The sequence below is a fragment of the Primulina huaijiensis genome, chromosome 6, assembly GCF_012295235.1.
Source record: "Primulina huaijiensis isolate GDHJ02 chromosome 6, ASM1229523v2, whole genome shotgun sequence".
Taxonomy (NCBI): domain Eukaryota; kingdom Viridiplantae; phylum Streptophyta; class Magnoliopsida; order Lamiales; family Gesneriaceae; genus Primulina; species Primulina huaijiensis.
Genome location: NC_133311.1, coordinates 7,966,925 through 7,988,982, shown reverse-complemented (window position 1 = coordinate 7,988,982; position 22,058 = coordinate 7,966,925). Strand labels below are relative to the sequence as shown.

Below are 22,058 nucleotides of genomic sequence, written 5' to 3'. Positions count from 1 at the left end.
CGAGTGAGAGCAGGAGAGAGGGAAGAAGCTCTCGGGAGAAGAGAAGTAAGCAACCAGTAAAGAAAGCCTCCCCGATTCGAGGAGTAATAAAGATGATTTCAGAAGGATCTACGGATGGTGATTCCAACCGGGCCCGGAAGGCAAGGAGTAGAAGAGAATGTCTGGAAGTTGACGGGAGGAGAAGAAATGAGCAGGTCATAAGCTTCGACCCGGAAGATCGTTAGGGGATCAGTCTGCCCCATAACGATGCTCTTGTTATTCAAGCCAGGGTTGCCAATTATGACGTGTTGAGGTTTTTCATTGACAATGGCAGCTCTGTCAACGTCATATTCAAGGAAGCTTTAGTGCAGATGGATCTGCATGAGTATCAGTTAGAAGTGGTTGAGACAGCTTTGTTTGGTTTCGTGGGCCATGCTGTGTAACCAGAAAGAGAAATAACACTGCCATTAATTCTGGGAACGGGAGATTTGCGAAAGCCGGTCATGACAATCTTGACAGTAATGGATGCCCCATCTTCATATAACATCATCCTCGGATGACCAGCTATGAACGAGATGAGGGCTGTAGCTTCCACTTACCATCAGAAAATCAAATTTCCGGTGCGAGGGCAAGTCGGGGAAGTCAGGGAAGATCAGCCTTCTTCTCGGAAGTGTTATAAGGAAACTGTCCGAGTGGATCAAAAGAGGGCAAGGAAAGAAGACAAAGGGAAGAGAGTGATCCGAGTAGAGGAGGTGGTTGAGGAAAGAGAAGTGCATTTCGTTGCTGAGAAGGAGCAGGAAGTGGTGGAAGTTGAGCTAGGGAAACATATCCGGGTGGCCCAAGACCTTAATTCTTCCACCCGAGTAAGTAAGTCTCTTGGACTGTGTAAAAGCTAACATCTGTGTTTTTGCTTGGTCTCAGCAGGATCTAGTCGGGATCTCACCCCAAGTGGTCGAGCATAAATTGAATATTATCTCGGGGTCTCGGCCTGGGAAGCAGAAGAAAAGGCATTTTGACCCCGAAAAAGATAAAGTCATTGATGACCAGGTGTAGGAGTTGCTGTGGGCCGGCCACATTCGAGAGGTACAATTCCCTACTTGGCTCTCAAATGTGGTCCTTGTTCCAAAAGCTATGGGAAAGTGGAGGATGTGCGTAAACTTACGGGATTTGAATAAAGCTTGTCCCAAAGATTCCCACCCGCTTCCCCGGATTGATCAATTGGTGGATTCAACCTCCGGTTTCTAGTTGTTGACCTTTATGGATGCTTTTCAGGGATATCATCAAATCTCCCTTGCCTGGGAAGATCAAGATAAAGCAAGCTTCATCACTTTTGGAGGCACTTTCTGCTATGTGGTCATGTCCTTTGGATTGAAGAATGTCGGGGCCACATACCGGCGCTTGGTGAATCAAGTCTTCCAAAAAGCAAATGGGGAGAAATGTGGAAGTTTACGTGGATGACATCCTGATCAAAACGAGGGAGGTCTCTTTCTTTGTTTCCGACCTGAACGAAACCTTTGCCACCCTAAAGCAGTATGGAATAAAGCTCAACCCGACCAAATGTATTTTTGGGGTAAAGAGTGGAAAATTCTTGGGTTTTCTGGTGACTGACTGAGGAATTGAAGTGAACCCGGAGAAAATTAAAACAGTGCTTGACATGCCTTCCCCCAATCTATGTGGGAAGTGCAAAAATTAATCGGGAGAACTGCTGCGTTGTCTCGATTCATTTCCAGGTCTGCCCACAGAAGCTATCCATTTTTTCAAGTCCTGAGGAAGGCACAGAAGTTTGGATGGGATGAGAAGTGTGAGCAAGCTTTTCAAGATTTAAAAAAGAACTTGGCCGAGTTACCCATCTTGGTAAAGCCCAAGACCGGGGAGAAATGTGGGTCTATTTATCTGCTACCGAGCATGCCGTCAGCTCTGTACTCATCCGAGAGGAAGGGACCGACCAGAAGCCGGTGTATTATGTCAGTCATGCCCTCAGAGGAGCAGAGCTAAAGTATAGTGAAGTATAGAAGATAGCCCTGGCCTTGGTAGTGACTGCCGGGAAAGTGAGACCCTATTTTCTTTCACATCTAATTGTGGTTCTCACTAAATCTCCACTTGGGAGAATCATGACACATTCTGAAGTCACGGGAAGAATGGTCAAGTGGACAGTAGAGCTCAGAGAATACGACATTGCGTATAAACCTCGGGTTGCTATAAAAGCCCAAGCATTAACAGACTTCTTGATAGAGATGATTCAACTAGAAGAGGAGGAAGTATGGAGAGTTTTTGTTGACATCGCATCAAACTTTTCAGGATATGGGGTCAGGGTAGTTTTGATTGCTCCATCAGGAGAGAAGGTTAAGCTAGCTTTGAGGATTGATTCCTGGGTCACCAATAACGAAGCTGAATATGAAGCTGTTCTGGCCGGATTACAAGCCGCCCAAGAGGTCGGAGCTTCTCGGGTCATTATTTACTCTGATTCTCAATTGGTCGCCCAGCAAATCAAAGGAGCGTATGAAGCCAAAAATGAAAAAATGGTCAAATATTTGGGGATCATCACAGCCCGGGCAACATCCTTAATTGATTGGGGCATCGAGCAAATTCCCAGGGAAGAAAACGTGGAGGCTGACACCTTAGCCAAAATGGCTGCCTCCATGTCAGACATAAGCACCCGAGAAGTCTTGTGTTTTACCCGACTGATTCTCTTTGTTGATGAAGATGTTCCATCAGCTCGAAAGAATTCATGGATGACCTCTTTGATCGAGTATATAACTCATGCAAAGCTCCCAGAGGACCGGTCTCAAACTTTAAAAATCAAGAAGCAAGCACCCAGGTTCGTCCTTTTAAATGATGTTTTATACAGGAGGTCATATCAGGGCCCTTTTTTCAAGTGCATTGCAGAAAATGAAGTGGAGTATGTCCTCCGAGAAATCCATGAGGGATGTTGTGGTGAACATCTAGGCGGAACTGCCTTGGCTCGAAAAACGATACTATCTGGATTCTGGTGGCCTCGGATGAGTCAAGATACCGCTTAGCTTGTCCGAGCATGTAAAGGTTGCCAGCATCATTCTAAATTTCAACATCATCCAACTACTGGTATGCAACCCATCTCAGCATCATGCCCTTTTGATCAGTGAGGCGTGGATATCGTGGATCCTTTTCCCTTAGCCCGGGCTCAGAAAAAGTTTGTTCTGGTAGCAGTTGATTATTTTTCTAAATGGGTGGAGGCCGAGCCTTTGGCCAAGATTACTGAGGAAGAGGTGATGAAGTTTCTATGGAAGAATATTGTTTGCAGATTTGGTATCCCTAGAAGATTAATTTCAGATAATGAGAGACAGTTTCGGGGGAAGAAAATCATGTCTTGGTGCCAAGAAATGAAAATTACTCAATCTTTCACCTCAGTAGATTACCCACAAACCAATTGCCAGACCGAGGTAACCAATAGGATCATTGTACAAGCATTAAAAACCCAATTTCACGGAAAAAGTAAAGATTGTGTTGAAGAATTGCCAAGTATACTATGGGCATACCGGACTACTCCTCGGACAGCTACCCGAGAAACTCCATATAGTTTAGTCTATGGCTTGGAAGCAATTTTGCCAGTGGAAATCGGACAATCTTTTTCTCGGGTGGAATCCTACCCGAGTAAAAATGATCAAACCCATGCCATTGAGCTTGATCTGGTTGAAGAAAGGAGGGATCGGGCAGCCATCCGAATGGAAGCCTATCGAAGTCGGGTTATGAAATCATATAATAAACATGTTCGAGCATGAGATTTCCAGGTCGGAGACTTGGTTATGAAGAAAGTGAAGCCAGTAGGTGATGTGGGGAAGTTAGAGGCTCGTTGGGAGGGACCTTTTAAAGTGATTCAAAAAGTCAGCTCGGGAGCAACTTATTATCTAAAAGATTCCCAGGGACACACCCTTAGGAGACCATGGAATGCATTTCACTTGAAGAAATATTATGTTTAAAATCATTGTATCTATTACTTGTGTATCAAATAAAGAAATTATTCAGAAAAATGTCTATTAAGTCCAGGAAACCGTACACTGGCCCGAAGACCCGCACTCCGGCCATCTATTAAGTCCAGGGACCTGTACCCTGGCCAGGGGACCCGTACCCCGGTCATCTACTAAGACCTGTGACTCGTACCCTGGCCCAAGGACCCATACCCCAGTTATCTACTAACACCAGAGAGACCCGTACCCTGGCCCGGGGACCCGTACCCCGGTTATCTACTCAGCCCAGGGACCCGTACCCTGACCCGGAGACCCGCACCCCGATCATCTATTAAGTCCAGGGACCCGTACCCTGGTCATTTATTAAGTACAGGGACCAGTACCCTGGCCCAAAGACCCGCACCCCGGTCATCTATTAAGTCCAGGGACCCGTACCCTGGTCCGAGGACCCGCACTCCGGTCATCTATTCCAGGGAACCGTACCCTGGCCTGGGGACCCATACCCTGGTCATCTACTAAGACCAATGACCTGTACCCTGGCCCGAGGACCTATACCCTGGTTATCTACCAAGCCCAGGGACCCGTACCTCGACTCGAGGACCCACACCCCAGTCATCGAATAAGCTCAGGGACCCGTACCCAGATTATATGTTCAAAAGATCCTTGGAAAAAGAGAGAATTTGTGGGGATATCCAAAAAGCTTGAAACATTTTTAACACTTGAAAATATTAACGAATACTCATCTAGTCAAACGTAATAAAGGAAGATGAGAAGGAAAAATATATTTCATTAAAAGAAAAAATTACAGGATGCCCAGAAGCCTGGGAAGAAGACAAAAATCTATTCTACTCTCGAGTCCGGGTCTTGCTCATTTCCTTCCTCTTCATCTTTCGGGAGAGTGGCCGCAGATTTGACCAAATCTGGGAAGTCTAGGCATTTATTGAAGCCCAAGTCAAAATAAACAAAGGCTTTATCAGCCACCATCTTCTTCAGATCCCGAGACTTCAAAAATTGAGCCATTTTCTCTTCCTTAGAAGTCTTCAGGAGATCCATAGCAGCCTTTGTTTCTTCAGCTTGAGCCCAGGCAGATGTTGTTTCTTCATTGGCTGCTTGCGCCTCCATCCTGGCGTTTTCTAAGTTATAATCAAACTCTTTTCGAGATGACTCCAACTCAGACCGGGCCGTGGCAAGATCTGCTTGGGCAAGATCCAGTTGCTGTTTCCAGCCGACTCTTTCTCGGGCCAAGACATGTTCATGGATCTCCGTCACCCGGCCCAATTCTTCCTGAAGTTTGTTATACATCTCCCGGGCAGAGGAAGACTGTTGATTTGCTTTCTTGGCTGCACCAGCCACCTGCTCATAAGCATATATGAGCATCTGCAAGCCCTGCAATCAAAGGAAGGGTCAAAAAATGGTGGTACAAAAAAAAAAGAGGTAAAGAACTTACAGAGAAGGACCGGAAAACCCCCTCGTACAGTTTTTGATTGGGGTGGAGCCCTTTAAGATGCTCAATCTCCTCGGGACGAAGAAGACCTCTTACCATCCTAGTCAGGTCCGTGCCTACATCATCACCAAAAAGATTTGGCAGGACGAAGGGAACTTCACCTTGAAGAGTAGGGCCGGCAGATGAACTGGGAGGAGGGTGTGATCGGGCAGTCATCTCAGGCTCCTCCTCCTCCACAATAACTATCTCATGGATCGATTCCATCATATCCTTCTTCTTGCGATGATTTAGAAAATTCGGGTCCTCTTCACTGACAAGAAAAGTGGTCTTTTCCCTGGTGGGGTCAGTCTCTTCCCGGGCCTCAGCCTCTGCCCGAGCCCGGCGCTCTTCCTGCTCTTGTTTCTCGGGCCTTCTTCTCAGCCCGAGCCTGTTTTTGCTCATAATTTTTCCGCGCAGCTGCTTTGAGTATGCTAGCCTTGATCATTTCTTCTTCTGTTGCACCAAAAATATATGTTAGAAAAATAAAACAGAAGAAAAGTTAAAAGCTAAGAGGAAAGTAATTTACCAGCCTATGGACCGGCCTGGCCGAACTCGTCTATTATCTAGTCCACAGGGTCTTGCGGATGAGGCCCTATCCCATAGTTAACCAGATTTCCCCCCCCCCCCCAATCAACACTGATGATAGGAAGGACTGGCCTACCAAGGCATCCCGAGCATGAGTGAAAGGGGGAAGAAATTTGAAATCTGGGGGTAATTCAGGCTGCTCAGGCATGGAAGGCAAGAAGCCTGTCGAACATGTTAGGGCAGTAGGGAGTTGCAAAAAGAAAAATTTTTGTTTTCCACCACTTCAGAGAGGAGGGGATGTCTGTCAGGAATCGGTAATTCATTCGGGCCATAAAAGAAAAAACCCCGTCATTAAACCAACAAGCATAAAAGAAGTGAAAAATGGAAGAGTTGATTGGAATATTTTTCATATGGAATAAAATGAAAGTGGCCGCCATGATTCTAAAGGCGTTGGGGTGAAGATGACTAATCGGAAGCCCAAAGAACCGGGCAATTCCTTCGAAAAAGTAGTGGACCGGAAAACGAAGCCCACTCTTAAGTTGTTCTACGAAAAAGGTATGGAAGCCGGGAGGAGGAGTATCCGGGTGATCACTGGGCCCGGATATCTTGATTTTATAGTTAGAAGGAATTGATCTTATGGACATAATTTCCTCAGAGGCCCCGGAACGAAGAGTAGAGGTCACTGTGGAGAACCACAAGGCCCTGCAACATTGTCCTTCCCTTTGTCCCGGGGACCAGTTGAATTTTAGGGCTTACGTCAGTCCTAATAATATGACATCAGCCCTACTAACCCGGGGAAAACTAAACGACAAATTATTTTTTCCTGGCCGGGCACACAAGACTAATCGTGATAGCGAGTATGACTCTAGCCCGACTATTTAAGGAGGGGGTGATGATGCCCCGGGATGTCCCGGGCCATGGATAGTGCCCGGGTCAGGGATATGGATTATTCCCTGATCATGGATGATCCTGGGCAATAAGGAAGGTCTGCAAAGGAGCCCGGATCCCGGATGACCCGGGACATTGGATGGATAGCTTGCCAGGGAGAATTTATGGAAAGGGTTCATCAGAAGGCCAGGCTATTAAACGATTGGGACGTCTTCATCCCGGGCTATTGGATGCCCGGGCTCTCATGCGAACTCCTGGGAAGCTTTTTACCCGGGCCAGTCCGATATGAGCGCCGCACTCAAGTATACTAGTAAGATAGGGTGTGGGCGGCTGTCCCATTTCTGACACCAATCCAAGTGGTTGAAAAAATCAGGTAGGTTGAATGTGACTAGTGTGAGATTTGACGTGTCAGAATATAGAGTTCAATCAGCCGCCATGCTATAATTAGTAGGTAGCACGCAAAACGAGATCATCATTACATCTCCTACTATAAATATCAGGTTCCTTTCTTGCATTTATTCCTCTATTTAGATATTGAACACACCATTTGTTACTCACTAAAACTCTTTCCTTCGCACCAATATCATAACCATCATTTGGTTACATTGATTTTTGTCTTAAATCAGTCACTGACTTAAGCATTGGAGTGGCCACGTCGGACACCCCTCCGACGACCATTCACGTGGTTATCTTCTTGGGTGCAGATCATTCCAGTTGTCCGAGGAGAGAATCTTATGATCCAGACATCTTGCTCTTATTTTCTTCATTATATTGATAGCAGATTCGGTGGAGCTCCCGACCCAGCTCTTTCATTTTCACCCGGATCGCATCAGTGGTCCGCTTTAACCATGGTACAAGACTTTTTTTTTCTTCTGCATTACTTTCTTTACTTCTCTATGATAAGAAACACACGGACACGCCCTTAAAATTTGTATGGGCTATTTCATGTTATGGCTTAATATGCTTCGGATTATCATATGACAAACATCGATAATCCCTCTTTTCCAAGTAAACCATGCTAGGGATTTATTAACCAAATTGACATTCTCTGAATACATATTGTAAGACCAATTTGTCTTTAGTTACTGAGGATACTTGAGAGTGGTGGTGCCAAAATATGAATATCATGATAATACATATTCTTCAATAACACCACGAAATGGACGACTTTGTGCATAAGAATAGAAAATATGTGATTGAAAATGTAAAGTTGGTCGATCGTAAAAGACTCAGAATGTAACGCCCCGAAAATTTAAAAGTCCACGCGAACCACATGCATACGATTTATTTAATTCCTTGTGTATTTCAATTAATTATTTTGATTGCATAAATTAATTATGTTGTGTATTTTGACATGTTTAAAATATACTTTTCTACATGGTTGCATTAAAATGTATTTTTAAAGGTTATTCATGTTGCGATCGAGGAACGGAGACCGATGGCTGAAAAATAGAAAATGTTTTTATTAAATAATTGTATTTAATTATTTAAAATATAGTTGATGCTTTTTATTATTTTTGAAAATAAGGAGTTTTGAGGTGATTTTATACGTCGGGACGTAATTTTTATGGCTGTTGGATTTTCAACAAAAATACAAACGTAATAGCAACCCGGTTAATAAATTCACAAACTATTTTTACCAAAGCAATTTTAATATTTTAATTAAATCCTAATTAAGACTATTGGGCCTAAATTGTTAGCTTATTAGGCCTAAGCCTTATTTAGTGATTTAATTAGTATATATTATATGTTAAATCACCCAAACCCTTCACAAAATACTCACGCCAACTTTCAGAATTTCTCATCCAAAAATCCTTCAACTACACGACACCACACACACACCAATTTCAGAAAATTTCGAGAAGCTCAAGGGAAAAGTTCAAGCCAAGGTTCTTGCTCCGTTCTTCATCAATCGCCAACGTTATTTCGTGCGTTTAATACGCAAAGGCACGCCATAATTCTCCTTTTACTCATCCATCATACCATAGTATTTATTTAATTGTGTTTTGCATGAAAAAACAAGTTGCATCATGTATTATTTTCGGATTTGCATCATAGATGATTTTAAAGGCTTGTGTTTTCATCCAAAAAACTTGTTTAATATGTGTTAAGGGGCTGCCATGGCTAGGGTACTGATCAAGGACGTTTTTCACAAGTTTTAGGGTCCTAATAGCACACCCAAACACACTGCATCATGATAGAAAACAAACTGTTGCCATCTTTATGTTATGATAGAGTTGGGTTCGGTTTTATAGGGTGTGTGGCTGGGCTTGGGTTCGGTTGGGGCTATGGCTTGGCTATGGTCCGTGAGGGGTCAGGAGAAGAGTCCTAGCCATGCTAGGACTCAAACACCAGGGCTGGGAAGGAGTCCTAGCAAGCTAGGACTTCAACCCGTGAGTGCAAGGGAAGTTGCGCAGGTTGGCAGCTGGTGCAGGGGAGAAGGGGCTCGGCCTGGGGGCTTTGGGCTGGGCTGGGTTAGGTCCTCAGGGTCCTAGAAGGGTGCTAGAGGGTTGGGGTCAGGGCCTGGTTTGGTTGGCTAGGTCCATGGGCGGAGCCAGGATTCTTAAATACCTGGGGCTGGCTCCATCATGTGTTAAACGATAATAGATTCAGTTAAAATTGAACCGAATATTCTAGAATCGAATTAACTGAACTTTTTTCTAACAAACCGAACCGACCGAACTTTACTGCGAAAACCTAACAAACCTAATCGAAAAAATCGATTATTTCGATCAGTAACACAATCAACCGAAATTTTAGAATTTTTTTTAAAATAATCGTGTTTTAAATAAAAATTCACTACAACAAAAATGGCTTTCCGCAGCGCGCATAAAGGTTTTCCGCAGCGCGCGCTGCAAAGTTGCAAGCTGTTGAAAGTTCAAGATTATCCGCGGCGTACATGTGCACGCTGTTATTACTATTATTCACGGCGTGCATATGCACGGCTGCACGCCGTTAATGCAATTATCCGCAGCGTGCAATGTACGCTGTGAATATTCATTAATTTCAAATATTAGCGACAGTTTTTGAAATAAATTTAGCGACGGTTGTTATATCTGTCGCTAATTAGCAACGGTTCTTTGTTTAAAGACCGTCGCTAAATTTAGCGACGGTATACAGTAATCCGTCGCTAATATTTTCGTGAAAATAAAAAAAATTATAATTTAATAAATTTTTAAAAAAAACTTACAATCTAAATATAATTACAATACTAATTTTAACTACAATTAATATTAACAAAAAAAATGTACCCTAAATCAAAACTAAAACCGTAGAGAAAATTTTTAAGTTGTATGCAGCAAAATGATCGATGATGGGGATATTTATAGACAATTTACGACAGTTTTTGGTGTAACCGTCGCTAATGGGGATATTTATAGACAGTTTACGAAAGTTTTAGGTGTAACCGTCGCTATTAGCGACGGTTATTCTTTAAACAGTCGCTAATAGCGACAGTGAAATTATAGACGTTGCTATTAGCAACGGTTGTTTTAAAACTGTCGCTAATTGCGAAGGTATTTTAACAACCGTCGTCGATTTGTATTTTGCAACGGTTTTTATAAACCGTCGCTAATAGCGACGTGTGTTTATTAAACTGTCGCCAATTTGAATTTCGCGACGGTGTTTTAAAAACCGTCGCTAAATATGGAGACGGTTTCAGTAAAACCGTCGCTAAAGTTAAAAATTTTTCCGTTAATGTCAAGACACGTTTTTTTTAAATGATTTACTATTAACAGCGCACATAAAATGCACGCTGTTAATAATACTATTTACGACGTCCTTTATTGTGCGCTGCGAAAATTGCATAGGTTATCCGCAGCGTGCTTTTACTGCACGCCGTTAATAATACTATCCGCAGCGTGCTTTTAATGCACGCCGTTATTTTTGTTAAGTGCAACAATATTAACAGCGTACATATGAGTGCACGCCGTTAAAAGTAATATTCGCAGCGTGCTTTTAATGCACGCTGTTGATGACGTGCTGCGGAAAGTCATTTTTCTTGTAGTGATTAGATTAAATAAATTTAAATTTTATTTATTCAAAAATATTTTTAAATATAGTACTATTGTATAATAAATTGTATTAGAAATTATAATATTTATATCTTTGTAAACTTTATTCGATCGCTCTATCTAGTAGGGACAATTATTGCACCTCAACACCGAACCAAATTTTGAAATTAATTCATTTCGATCTATTATTTTGGTTGAAATCGATATTTTATTCACTCATTGAATGTAATTGATGTTTGCCCGTTATTTTTTTATATATGTTCTTTGGTTTAAAAATAACTTGACAGTTTTATTTTCTTCATTCTCTTAGTTACTTAACTAGAAAAAGTCAATATTCTCAAAATTTTATAACAAAGAATTATTTTTCAAATTTCATACTTATTAAATTTTCGGTTATTATAAATTGAAAAATCACAAAACAAGTCCAATAATGATTGCACATCTATAATCATTATACATTTCAACCAATTGATTATTATTTCGAAAATATGCAGCAATAGATTTTTAGGGTAAAAATTCAAATTTCAAAATTCATATACATCATAAGATAATATTATTGCAACTTGAATAATCACATCTAAATATTCATTATAATTTAAGAGTCGTTGAATTTTTTTTATCTCAAATTTGCATAATTTCATAGCATACGACAATAAACAACTCATAAACAATAATGAGTTATGATTTATGGGAATTGTCTTATTTTTAATTTTTAAACTTGAGACTAAAAAAATTAAAAAAAAATTATAAAAAATTTGTTTTAATTTTAATATCGGCTGAAAAAATATAAAATTTAAAATTACTAATTTTTTTTTAATAACAAGTAGGTGGGGCTGGAGCCCACCCTAGCCCAAAGGTGGCTCCGCCCCTGGCTAGGTCCAAGCAACAAGAACAAGAGTCCTTGTCAAAGTGGGTTTCTCGGCTGGTTCTTGTAGCTGCTGTTGTAGCTTCGGTTTCAGGGGTTGGGGTCGAGTCCTTAGGTTCTAGGGGTCCAATAGGGTCCATAGGGGGTCTGGGTCCAGGTTGGCTCAAGAGGGTTCAAGCTTGGCTCAGGGAAAAACGAGTTTGGCTCAAGGGTGCCTAGGTGTGTTTTTGGGGCTGTTTCTGCAGCTCATGTGTTGCTTCGTTTTTGGAGCTTAGGGTCAGGTCCAATGGGTTATAATGGTTCATTAGGGTCCCTAAGTGGGTTGGCTAGGATTTGGCTCAAGGTGGCTTGGGCGCGGCTATAGTAAATTGGGAGATGGTTCGGTGATTTCGATTAGGTGTCAATATTTTGAATTTTAGAACAAAAAATAGATCCAAGGGTCCACGGGGGTGGCTCATGACTTGGAAGGGTAGAATAAATAATAAAAATACTATGTTTAAAATTTAGGATCAAAATAACGAGTTTTGGATTTATCCGGGATTTAATCGCCGCACGAAACGCTAATTAACGAATTAATTGAAACGCCTAGTTTTAAGCTTTATAAAATTATGGAAAATTAGGTTTAAGCTTAAATAATTATTAAAAGTCTAAGTTTTTAATTTGGGAATTTTATATTAAGTTTTGGTTTAATTCGGGATTAAAACGCATTAATACGTCATATTTAAAGATTAATTTAAAAGTCGTCGAATTAAGCTAAATAAAAATAAGAAAAAATTCATGTAAGCTTAAATAATTATTTGGGACATGTTAGAGTCTAAGAAATTAAGAAAAAGTCAAAAACGTAAAATTATACGTCCAGGGGTAAAATGGTCTTTTTACACCTAAAAATTAGTAAACGTCATGGCAGTGCCCTGAATGCTGTTTTATGTGCTAATATGATTATTTTCTATAGTTATGGATGTTTATGGAATTTTATATGTTAAAATTATATTTTATACATTTATGGGATTTTATATGTTAAAATGATATTTTAAATTTTTAGGAAATTTTATATGTTTATGATTTAATATGTCAAAATGTTATTTTAAATGTTTTTAGGTTAAAATGATTATTTTTAAATGTTTATGAAATGTTCATGATTAAATTACGATTTTTAAATTTCCATGGATTTTTATGATTTAAAGGTTGACATTTAAAAGACATGTTGCATACTTTTTGCATTTTTAAAATGTGATGTTATGCATGATTTTTATAAAGTAATGAGAATGCTAAACGTTGAAGGAAGTGAAGTAATTGGGACTAATTCGATAATGTTGGAGATATCGTGAGGGTTATGGTCCCAGTGGGAGCCCAACGATCGTGTTTCCATCATTACGAATATGTGGTAACGGTTATGTAGTAACGGTAAAAATAGAGATATCGTGAGGGGAAAAGGCCCTCGAGGGAACCCATTTGTGAGAAAAGGCCCAGAGAGAACCCCGACGATCGTATTTCTATTCGATGAGGATAGGCCAAGGCCCAGTTGACCGATGAGAGTGTCGCTGGAGTCCCCGCCGCCCAGTACTGTGGTTACATGTAAATGGATCACTCGACTTTTGAGGTTTATGTCATGCTGAGGAAAGTCACAATTAACGATCTGAATTCAACAAAAGAAAAGGAAAATGTTTTTGATCATGAAAAATGTTTATGTTATGTCATGTTGAGGAAAAAAGAAAGTTAAAGTTTATGTTTGCATGTCATGAAATGTTATTTTTACGTAAAAATATTTTCACTGTTGCATGTGGTTTTATACATATTATTTGTTATAAAGATTATGGTGTTGAGTCTTTAGACTCACTAGGTGTGATGGATGCAGGTGAGGTTGAGGGAGGGCTTGACTGATGATTTGACTGGACTGATGTCGCACACAACCCAAGGACTAGCGCTTCTAATTTTTCCGCATTTATGATTCATGATTTACATTAAAGGTTTTAAGATTATTTATTTATGCTTTTGAGAGATTTTTGAGAGGTTTAGTATGGGCTATACTTTTCAAATTTATTGCTTTGTAGGTTGGTTAACTTCTGACATTTCATTTTTATGACTATTTCATTTGATTTTTAAAATGCTAGTTGGTTGATGTTTTATTTTAGAAGGGTAAAATATTTTATAAAAATATTTTCATGTGGTATATGTAAAGGGCCGAAAATCGGGTGTTTTTTTTTAAAAAAAAATTTCTAGCACATTTTAAGCAAAAAGAAAGGCAGACGTTTCAGTTGGTATCAGAGCAAAGATCCTGTAAAGGGTTGTGCCACCATCAGCACCGGAAAGATCAGTCGTCAAGCCTCAAACTTGTAAGTTTACATGCTTTATATGATTTATATGATGCTACCTACATGTTTACATGGTCTATACGTTTAAGCTACATGTGCATACACGTTTTGAAGTTGATTGACGTTTCTGGTTGCATGGCAAATGATTTTTGTCCATCATGGTTGCATGACTTTGTTATGCTAAAAGATTATATGCTTCATGATTTTTATATGTGATATGATATGAAATAAGAAATTATTCAATTTCAATGCATGTTGGTTTTGTGGTGGAATTGGACTATGTTGATTTTTTTTCGGGGTTTTAGTATTGTCCATGGGCGGAGCCAGGATTCTTAAATACCTGGGGCTGGCTCCATCATGTGTTAAACGATAATAGATTCAGTTAAAATTGAACCGAATATTCTAGAATCGAATTAACTGAACTTTTTTCTAACAAACCGAACCGATCGAACTTTACTGTGAAAACCTAACAAACCTAATCGAAAAAATCGATTATTTCGATCAGTAACACAATCAACCGAAATTTTAGAATTTTTTTTAAAATAATCGTGTTATAAATAAAAATTGCAATATAAAAATTCACTACAACAAAAATGGCTTTCCGCAGCGCGCATAAAGGCTTTCCGCAGCGCGCGCTGCAAAGTTGCAAGCTGATGAAAGTTCAAGATTATCCGCGGCGTACATGTGCACGCTGTTATTACTATTATTCACGGCGTGCATATGCACGGCTGCACGCCGTTAATGCAATTATCCGCAGCGTGCAATGTACGCTATGAATATTCAATAATTTCAAATATTAGCGACAGTTTTTGAAATAAATTTAGCGACGGTTGTTATATCTGTCGCTAATTAGCAACGGTTCTTTGTTTAAAGACCGTCGCTAAATTTAGCGACGGTATACAGTAATCCGTCGCTAATATTTTCGTGAAAATAAAAAAAATTATAATTTAATAAATTTTTAAAAAAAACTTACAATCTAAATATAATTACAATACTAATTTTAACTACAATTAATATTAACAAAAAAAATGTACCCTAAATCAAAACTAAAACCGTAGAGAAAATTTTTAAGTTGTATGCAGCAAAATGATCGATGATGGGGATATTTATAGACAATTTACGACAGTTTTTGGTGTAACCGTCGCTAATGGGGATATTTATAGACAGTTTACGAAAGTTTTAGGTGTAACCGTCGCTATTAGCGACGGTTATTCTTTAAACAGTCGCTAATAGCGACAGTGAAATTATAGACGTTGCTATTAGCAACGGTTGTTTTAAAACTGTCGCTAATTGCGAAGGTATTTTAACAACCGTCGTCGATTTGTATTTTGCAACGGTTTTTATAAACCGTCGCTAATAGCGACGTGTGTTTATTAAACTGTCGCCAATTTGAATTTCGCGACGGTGTTTTAAAAACCGTCGCTAAATATGGAGACGGTTTCAGTAAAACCGTCGCTAAAGTTAAAAATTTTTCCGTTAATGTCAAGACACGTTTTTTTTAAATGATTTACTATTAACAGCGCACATAAAATGCACGCTGTTAATAATACTATTTACGACGTCCTTTATTGTGCGCTGCGAAAATTGCATAGGTTATCCGCAGCGTGCTTTTACTGCACGCCGTTAATAATACTATCCGCAGCGTGCTTTTAATGCACGCCGTTATTTTTGTTATGTGCAACAATATTAACAGCGTACATATGAGTGCACGCCGTTAAAAGTAATATTCGCAGCGTGCTTTTAATGCACGCTGTTGATGACGTGCTGCGGAAAGTCATTTTTCTTGTAGTGATTAGATTAAATAAATTTAAATTTTATTTATTCAAAAATATTTTTAAATATAGTACTATTGTATAATAAATTTTATTAGAAATTATAATATTTATATCTTTGTAAACTTTATTCGATCGCTCTATCTAGTCGGGACAATTATTGCACCTCAACACCGAACCAAATTTTGAAATTAATTCATTTCGATCTATTATTTTGGTTGAAATCGATATTTTATTCACTCATTGAATGTAATTGATGTTTGCCCGTTATTTTTTTATATATGTTCTTTGGTTTAAAAATAACTTGACAGTTTTATTTTCTTCATTCTCTTAGTTACTTAACTAGAAAAAGTCAATATTCTCAAAATTTTATAACAAAGAATTATTTTCCAAATTTCATACTTATTAAATTTTCGGTTATTATAAATTGAAAAATCACAAAACAAGTCCAATAATGATTGCACATCTCTAATCTTTATACATTTCAACCAATTGATTATTATTTCGAAAATATGCAGCAATAGATTTTTAGGGTAAAAATTCAAATTTCAAAATTCATATACATCATAAGATAATATTATTGCAACTTGAGTAGTCACATCTAAATATTCAATATAATTTAAGAGTCGTTGAATTTTTTTTATCTCAAATTTGCATAATTTCATAGCATACGACAATAAACAACTCATAAACAATAATGAGTTATGATTTATGGGAAAATTTGGGAATTAGTCGTAAGGAATAATGATTTAAGGATTTGCAGCGACTTGGAAGTAAGAAAATATATAAATTGGGATTTTAAGTTTGATGAAAGGTAAGATTGGTTATAGGAATTTATTTTTGGGCTAAAATTTCGAAATTATGTTATGAGAAACCTGTAGAAGGAAATTAAGAATAACAAGAACTCATGGGTTAACTGTAGGATTTTCAAAATTTAAGGACCAATTGGATAAGTTTTGAGGAAATTAAGAATTTATTTTGCAAATATTAAGAAAATTGGGGACTAATTTAGCAATAAGTGATAATTTGATGGTTTAATTGATAGGAATTTTTGATGATGTAGACTTTTAAGAATATTTAGAACATTGGGATATCTTGGTTATAGAATTGTAAGGGATGCTAATCAAGGATTTTTATGGATGAAACAATATTAGGCTTGAAAAATATAAGCGTTAGCGGATGCGTTTGAGATTTTAAGATTGAAATTTGATAAGTTGATAAATATTTTGGGTATAAAATAAGGAAAATAATACACGATAAGTATGGTCATCCATCTTTTAATATTGGGAATTATAAGAAAAATTGAAATTCGAGGTTATAATAATATAGCACTGAGTCATTATGGGTCTTTGTAAGTTGCAATTCGAAAATAAGGATTTAGAAGGTAAAAATTAATTGGGATCAAGGAGACGTAAGGACATTCTAGAACTTAAGTTTTATCAGAGAGTGCAGCGGAAGCGTGAATTTTTGGGATACTAGAACTGCATCTAAACTTTGGGTTATTAAGGATAACCGAATTTCGAGGACGAAATCCAATTTAAGGGGGGAAGATTGTAACGCCCGAAAATTTAAAAGTCCACGCGAACCACGTCCATACGATTTATTAAATTACTTGTGTATTTCAATTAATTATTTTGATTGCATAAATTAATTATGTTGTGTATTTTGACATGTTTAAAATATACTTTTCTACATGGATGCATTAAAATGTATTTTTAAAGGTTATTCATGTTGCGATCGAGGAACGGAGACCGATGGCTGAAAAATAGAAAATGTTTTTATTAAATAATTGTTTTTAATTATTTAAAATATAGTTGATGCTTTTTATTATTTTTGAAAATAAGGAGATTTGAGGTGATTTTATACGCCGGGACGTAATTTTTATCGCTGTTGGATTTTCAACAAAAATACAAACGTAATAGCAACCCGGTTAATAAATTCACAAACTATTTTTACCAAAACAATTTTAATATTTTAATTAAATCCTAATTAAGACTTTTGGGCCTAAATTGTTAGCTTATTAGGCCTAAGCCTTATTCAGTGATTTAATTAGTATATATTATATGTTAAATCACCCAAACCCTTCAAAAAATACTCACGCCAACTTTCAGAATTTCTCACCCAAAAATCCTTCAACTACACGACACCACACACACACCAATTTCAGAAAATTTCGAGAAGCTCAAGGGAAATGTTCAAGCCAAGGTTCTTGCTCCGTTCTTCGTCAATCGCCAATGTTATTTCGTGCGTTTAATAAGCAAAAGCACGCCATAATTCTCCTTTTACTCATCCATCATACCATAGTATTTATTTAATTGTGTTTTGCATGAAAAAACAAGTTGAATCATGTATTATTTTCGGATTTGCATCATAGATGATTTTAAAGGCTTGTGGTTTCATCCAAAAAACTTGTTTAATATGTGTTAAGGGGCTGCCATGGCTAGGGTACTGATCAAGGACGTGTTTCACAAGTTTTATGGTCCTAATAGCACACCCAAACACACTGCATCATGATAGAAAACAAACTGTTGCCATCTTTATGTTATGGTAGAGTTGGGTTCGGTTTTATGGGGTGTGTGGCTGGGCCTGGGTTCGGTTGGGGCTATGGCTTGGCTATGGTCCGTGAGGGGTCAAGAGAAGAGTCCTAGCCATGCTAGGACTCAAACACCAGGGCTGGGAAGGAGTCCTAGCAAGCTAGGACTCCAACCCGTCACTACAAGAAAAAAGGCCTACGACAACGGGAAAAAAAAAGGCCTACGACAACGGTTTTTTCCCGTTGTCGTAGGCCTTTTAAAACCGTTGTTAGAAGCCTTGTGGTTAAAGGGTGTGCTCAAAGACAACGGTGAAAAACCGTTGTCGTAGACGTCTAAAGACGAGGGTGAAAAACCGTTGTCGTAGGTATATCAAACCGTTGTTAAAGGTCCTGTGGTTAAAGAATTCGTTAAAAGACAACGGTGGGAGAGTGTTGTGGTAGTTACACTTTGCGACGGTTTTTTAAAAAGAATTCGTTAAAAGACAACGGTGGGAGAGTGTTGTGGTAGTTACACTTTGCGACGGTTTTTAAAAAACCGTCGCAAATAAATAGCGACGGACATTATCGTTAACCGTCGCTAAAATTAGCGACGGTCGTTATTTAAACTGTCGCTAAATAGCGACGGTTTCATACCCCGTCGCTACATTTAGCGACAGTGTTTTATAAACTTCGTCGCTAATTTTAGCGACGGTTTTGTATGATTTCCGTCGCTAATTTATGCAGTAAAATAAAAAAAAATTTCACTTTTAATATTTTAATAAATATAAAAAAAACTTACAATCTAATATGCAAACTATATTTTTCATTTATCGTCGAAAATACTATATTTTTTATTTTAAAAATTTATTAAATTTTAAAGAGAAAATCGAAATTAAAATTGTGTAAGAGAGAAAAATTTTAAGTGTTGTGAAGTGGTATGATAGAAAATGGACCGAGGGTTGGGATATTTATAGACAGTTTGCGACAGTTTTGACTTTAACCTTTTCTAACTGTCGCCGATTTAAATTTGCGACGCTTTTACAAGAACTGTCGCTATATTTAGCGACGGATATTAAAAAACCGTCGCTAAATATAGCGACTGTTAGGTATAAACTGTCGCTGAATATCAGCGACGGTATTACCAAAACTGTCCCTAAAATTAGCGACGGTTAAAAACCACCGTCGCTAAATTTAGCGACAGTTATTGTAAAACCGTCGCTATCTTTACATCGGTGACGGTTTTACTTTAAACCGTCGCTAAATTTTGCGACGGTTATACATTAACCGTCGCAAAATTTAAATTAGGGACGGTATAGTATAACCGTCGCTAATGTAGCGACAGATTTAACTTAAACGGTCGCAAAACCAGTTGAAACACAACGGCTTTTTATAAACTGTTGTCGTAGCTAAAAAAAAACGCTAATAGACAACAGTTTTAAAACCGTTGTCGTAGCTCAAAAAAAAAACGCTCATAGACAACGGTTTTTAAAAACCGTTGTCGTAGTCAAAAATAAAACGCTCATAGACAACGGTTTTTAAAAACCGTTGTCGTAGATATATCAAAGACAACGGTTTTAAAGAAACTGTTGTCTTTGAGCGGATTTTTTTAGTCTACGACAACGGTTTTTATTAAAACCGTTGTTAAAGGTAAAAAGACANATTAAAACCGTTGTTAAAGGTAAAAAAAACAACGGTTTTAATAAAAACCGTTGTCGTAGATGTGTTGTTAAAGCTAATTTTTCTTGTAGTGCGTGAGTGCAAGGGAAGTTGCACAGGTTGGAAGCTGGTGCAGGGTTGTAGTACCCGAAAAATCAGATTACGTATAAGCCATGCATAATTTTTATTTTTTAAATTAAAAATGAATTTTTAAGTAAATATGAAGTGTTTTATTAATTTTAAAAGAAGATGTTTAGTTTTATCCTTTCAGGATAAATACGCGAGGCCGGACCGGAGTTGGAAATTAGAAATAATATTAATAATAAGAAAGATATTCCTAAATTTAATTTAAGTCAAGGAATGATTTAATTTAATGAAAAAGAGGTCTTTGGGATTTAATAAATTGATTGGAGCTAAGTAATTAAATAAGTTCTCTTAGATTCAATATTTAATTAAAGTTTCAATTAAAATATGTAAGCAAGTGGAGATAAATAAATCTAGGTATAACATATTCAAGAAATTTAACATAGCATTTTAATATGTAAATTGTAGGTCAAGCATGTCATGCAAGATTGTATCCTAAATTAATGTGTTAATTCACTAAAATAAAAAAAATATGATGTTTAAAACCTTAAACATTTAAAATACTAGATTTAAACAACATTGTACATGCAATATTAGTAACAATTTAGTCAACCCATAAAATATTTCAAAGGTTGATAACTCTCCAATTAAACCATTTCTAATTGGACTTCAGGGTGTATTCATTTCCCCATTTTAAATCACTAATTAGCAGTAATTTCAAATACTATAATTCAAATAATTGTTCCTCAACCTATTAGTCTAGGGAATGAGCTGGAACGTGCAACAAGAATCTGAAAAAAAAATACCCAATGGCAGCAAGGAATGAGTAGCCATTCAAATTCATTCAAAATTCCATTAACTTGTAACCTTCAACTAAATGCACTTCAAGACCCATTAATCCCCACTTATAACATTCATCTTCATTACCTACATATCATACACCATAGGCTCAAAAATATCAGAAAGAATCGGCTGCTAAAATCGTGAACATGCTGCAGAAAAATAAGAAAATGAATCGGCCAACCTAAGGGAGGAAGAAGCAATTCAAAACTCATTTAACTTCTTGACTTGTAACCCCCAACTTAATGTATGTTATGGCACCTTTAACACCTCCTATAATACTCATCTTCATTGTCTAGCAATCACACACCCTCACCTTCGAAATACATCAGAATAGCAGCAGCTTAGGATCGGGAATAGCAGCAGAGAAAAGTAAGAAAGGAACCAACTCCGTTCCGCCGCTCGTATTCGTCGTTTTGATTTGTTTTCTTCAAAACAAATTACAGGAATGTATATATTGTTTCTTTTCTCTTCAATCAAGTCCTATAGATATTTTTAAACCATTTTATATGCATGATTCAAACAATATCACGAAAATGACAGCAAATGTCCAAGCAAAAATCTGTACAAAAAGTTCTCGGCTAGCATGTTGCATTGTCCTATGGGTTGACTCAGTTTGTGGCTGGCTTTTAGCCCTTAGCCATGGTCCATGCCATGCCTTAGGATGTTGGTAAGAGTCCTTGGGGGGTGGTTCAAACCCATAGTCATAAAATTCAGGAATTTCACGACAAAAGACACAAACTGTTACTACTGAAATTCGACAGCAGCTATGGTTTCGGTTTTTGGGGTGGTTTGAGTTATTGGTTGGCTTTTAGCCTATGGCCTTGGACTGGACAGTACCTCAATGAGTTAAGAAAGTCATGTTTTTGACCGTTCGTGAATTGGTCGAGTTTAGAGGTCATACGAGAATTTACGGTGAAAGGTGCCAAAATGACTCTCGGAAGAGTGTTTTATTTTTTTGGATTCCTTTCACCTATTTTCGTGTTTTACAATTCTTATGCATGTTTTTCAGTATGTTTGGGGTATTTTTAATCATGGTTAAGCGTCGGTTTAATGTTGGTTCGGGTTGGTACGAAGCCATGAATAAAAATCAAGTTGTAGGTCCTAATCATCTCGTTTTTGGTTTAGTTGTTAAGTTTTTGTCAAGTTAAAATTATTTGCATGTGTCACATATTAGAACTAAGT

General features: G+C 37.9%; 1 protein-coding gene across 1 annotated transcript; it reads left to right on the top strand.

The window, feature by feature from the left end:
* The first annotated feature begins 2,090 nt into the window (after window positions 1-2,090).
* Window positions 2,091-2,999, top strand: LOC140979060 (uncharacterized). The gene has a single exon (XM_073444413.1). The coding sequence runs from the start codon at window positions 2,091-2,093 to the stop codon at window positions 2,997-2,999; it is 909 nt and encodes a 302-aa protein (XP_073300514.1).
* The last annotated feature ends 19,059 nt before the right edge of the window (window positions 3,000-22,058 follow it).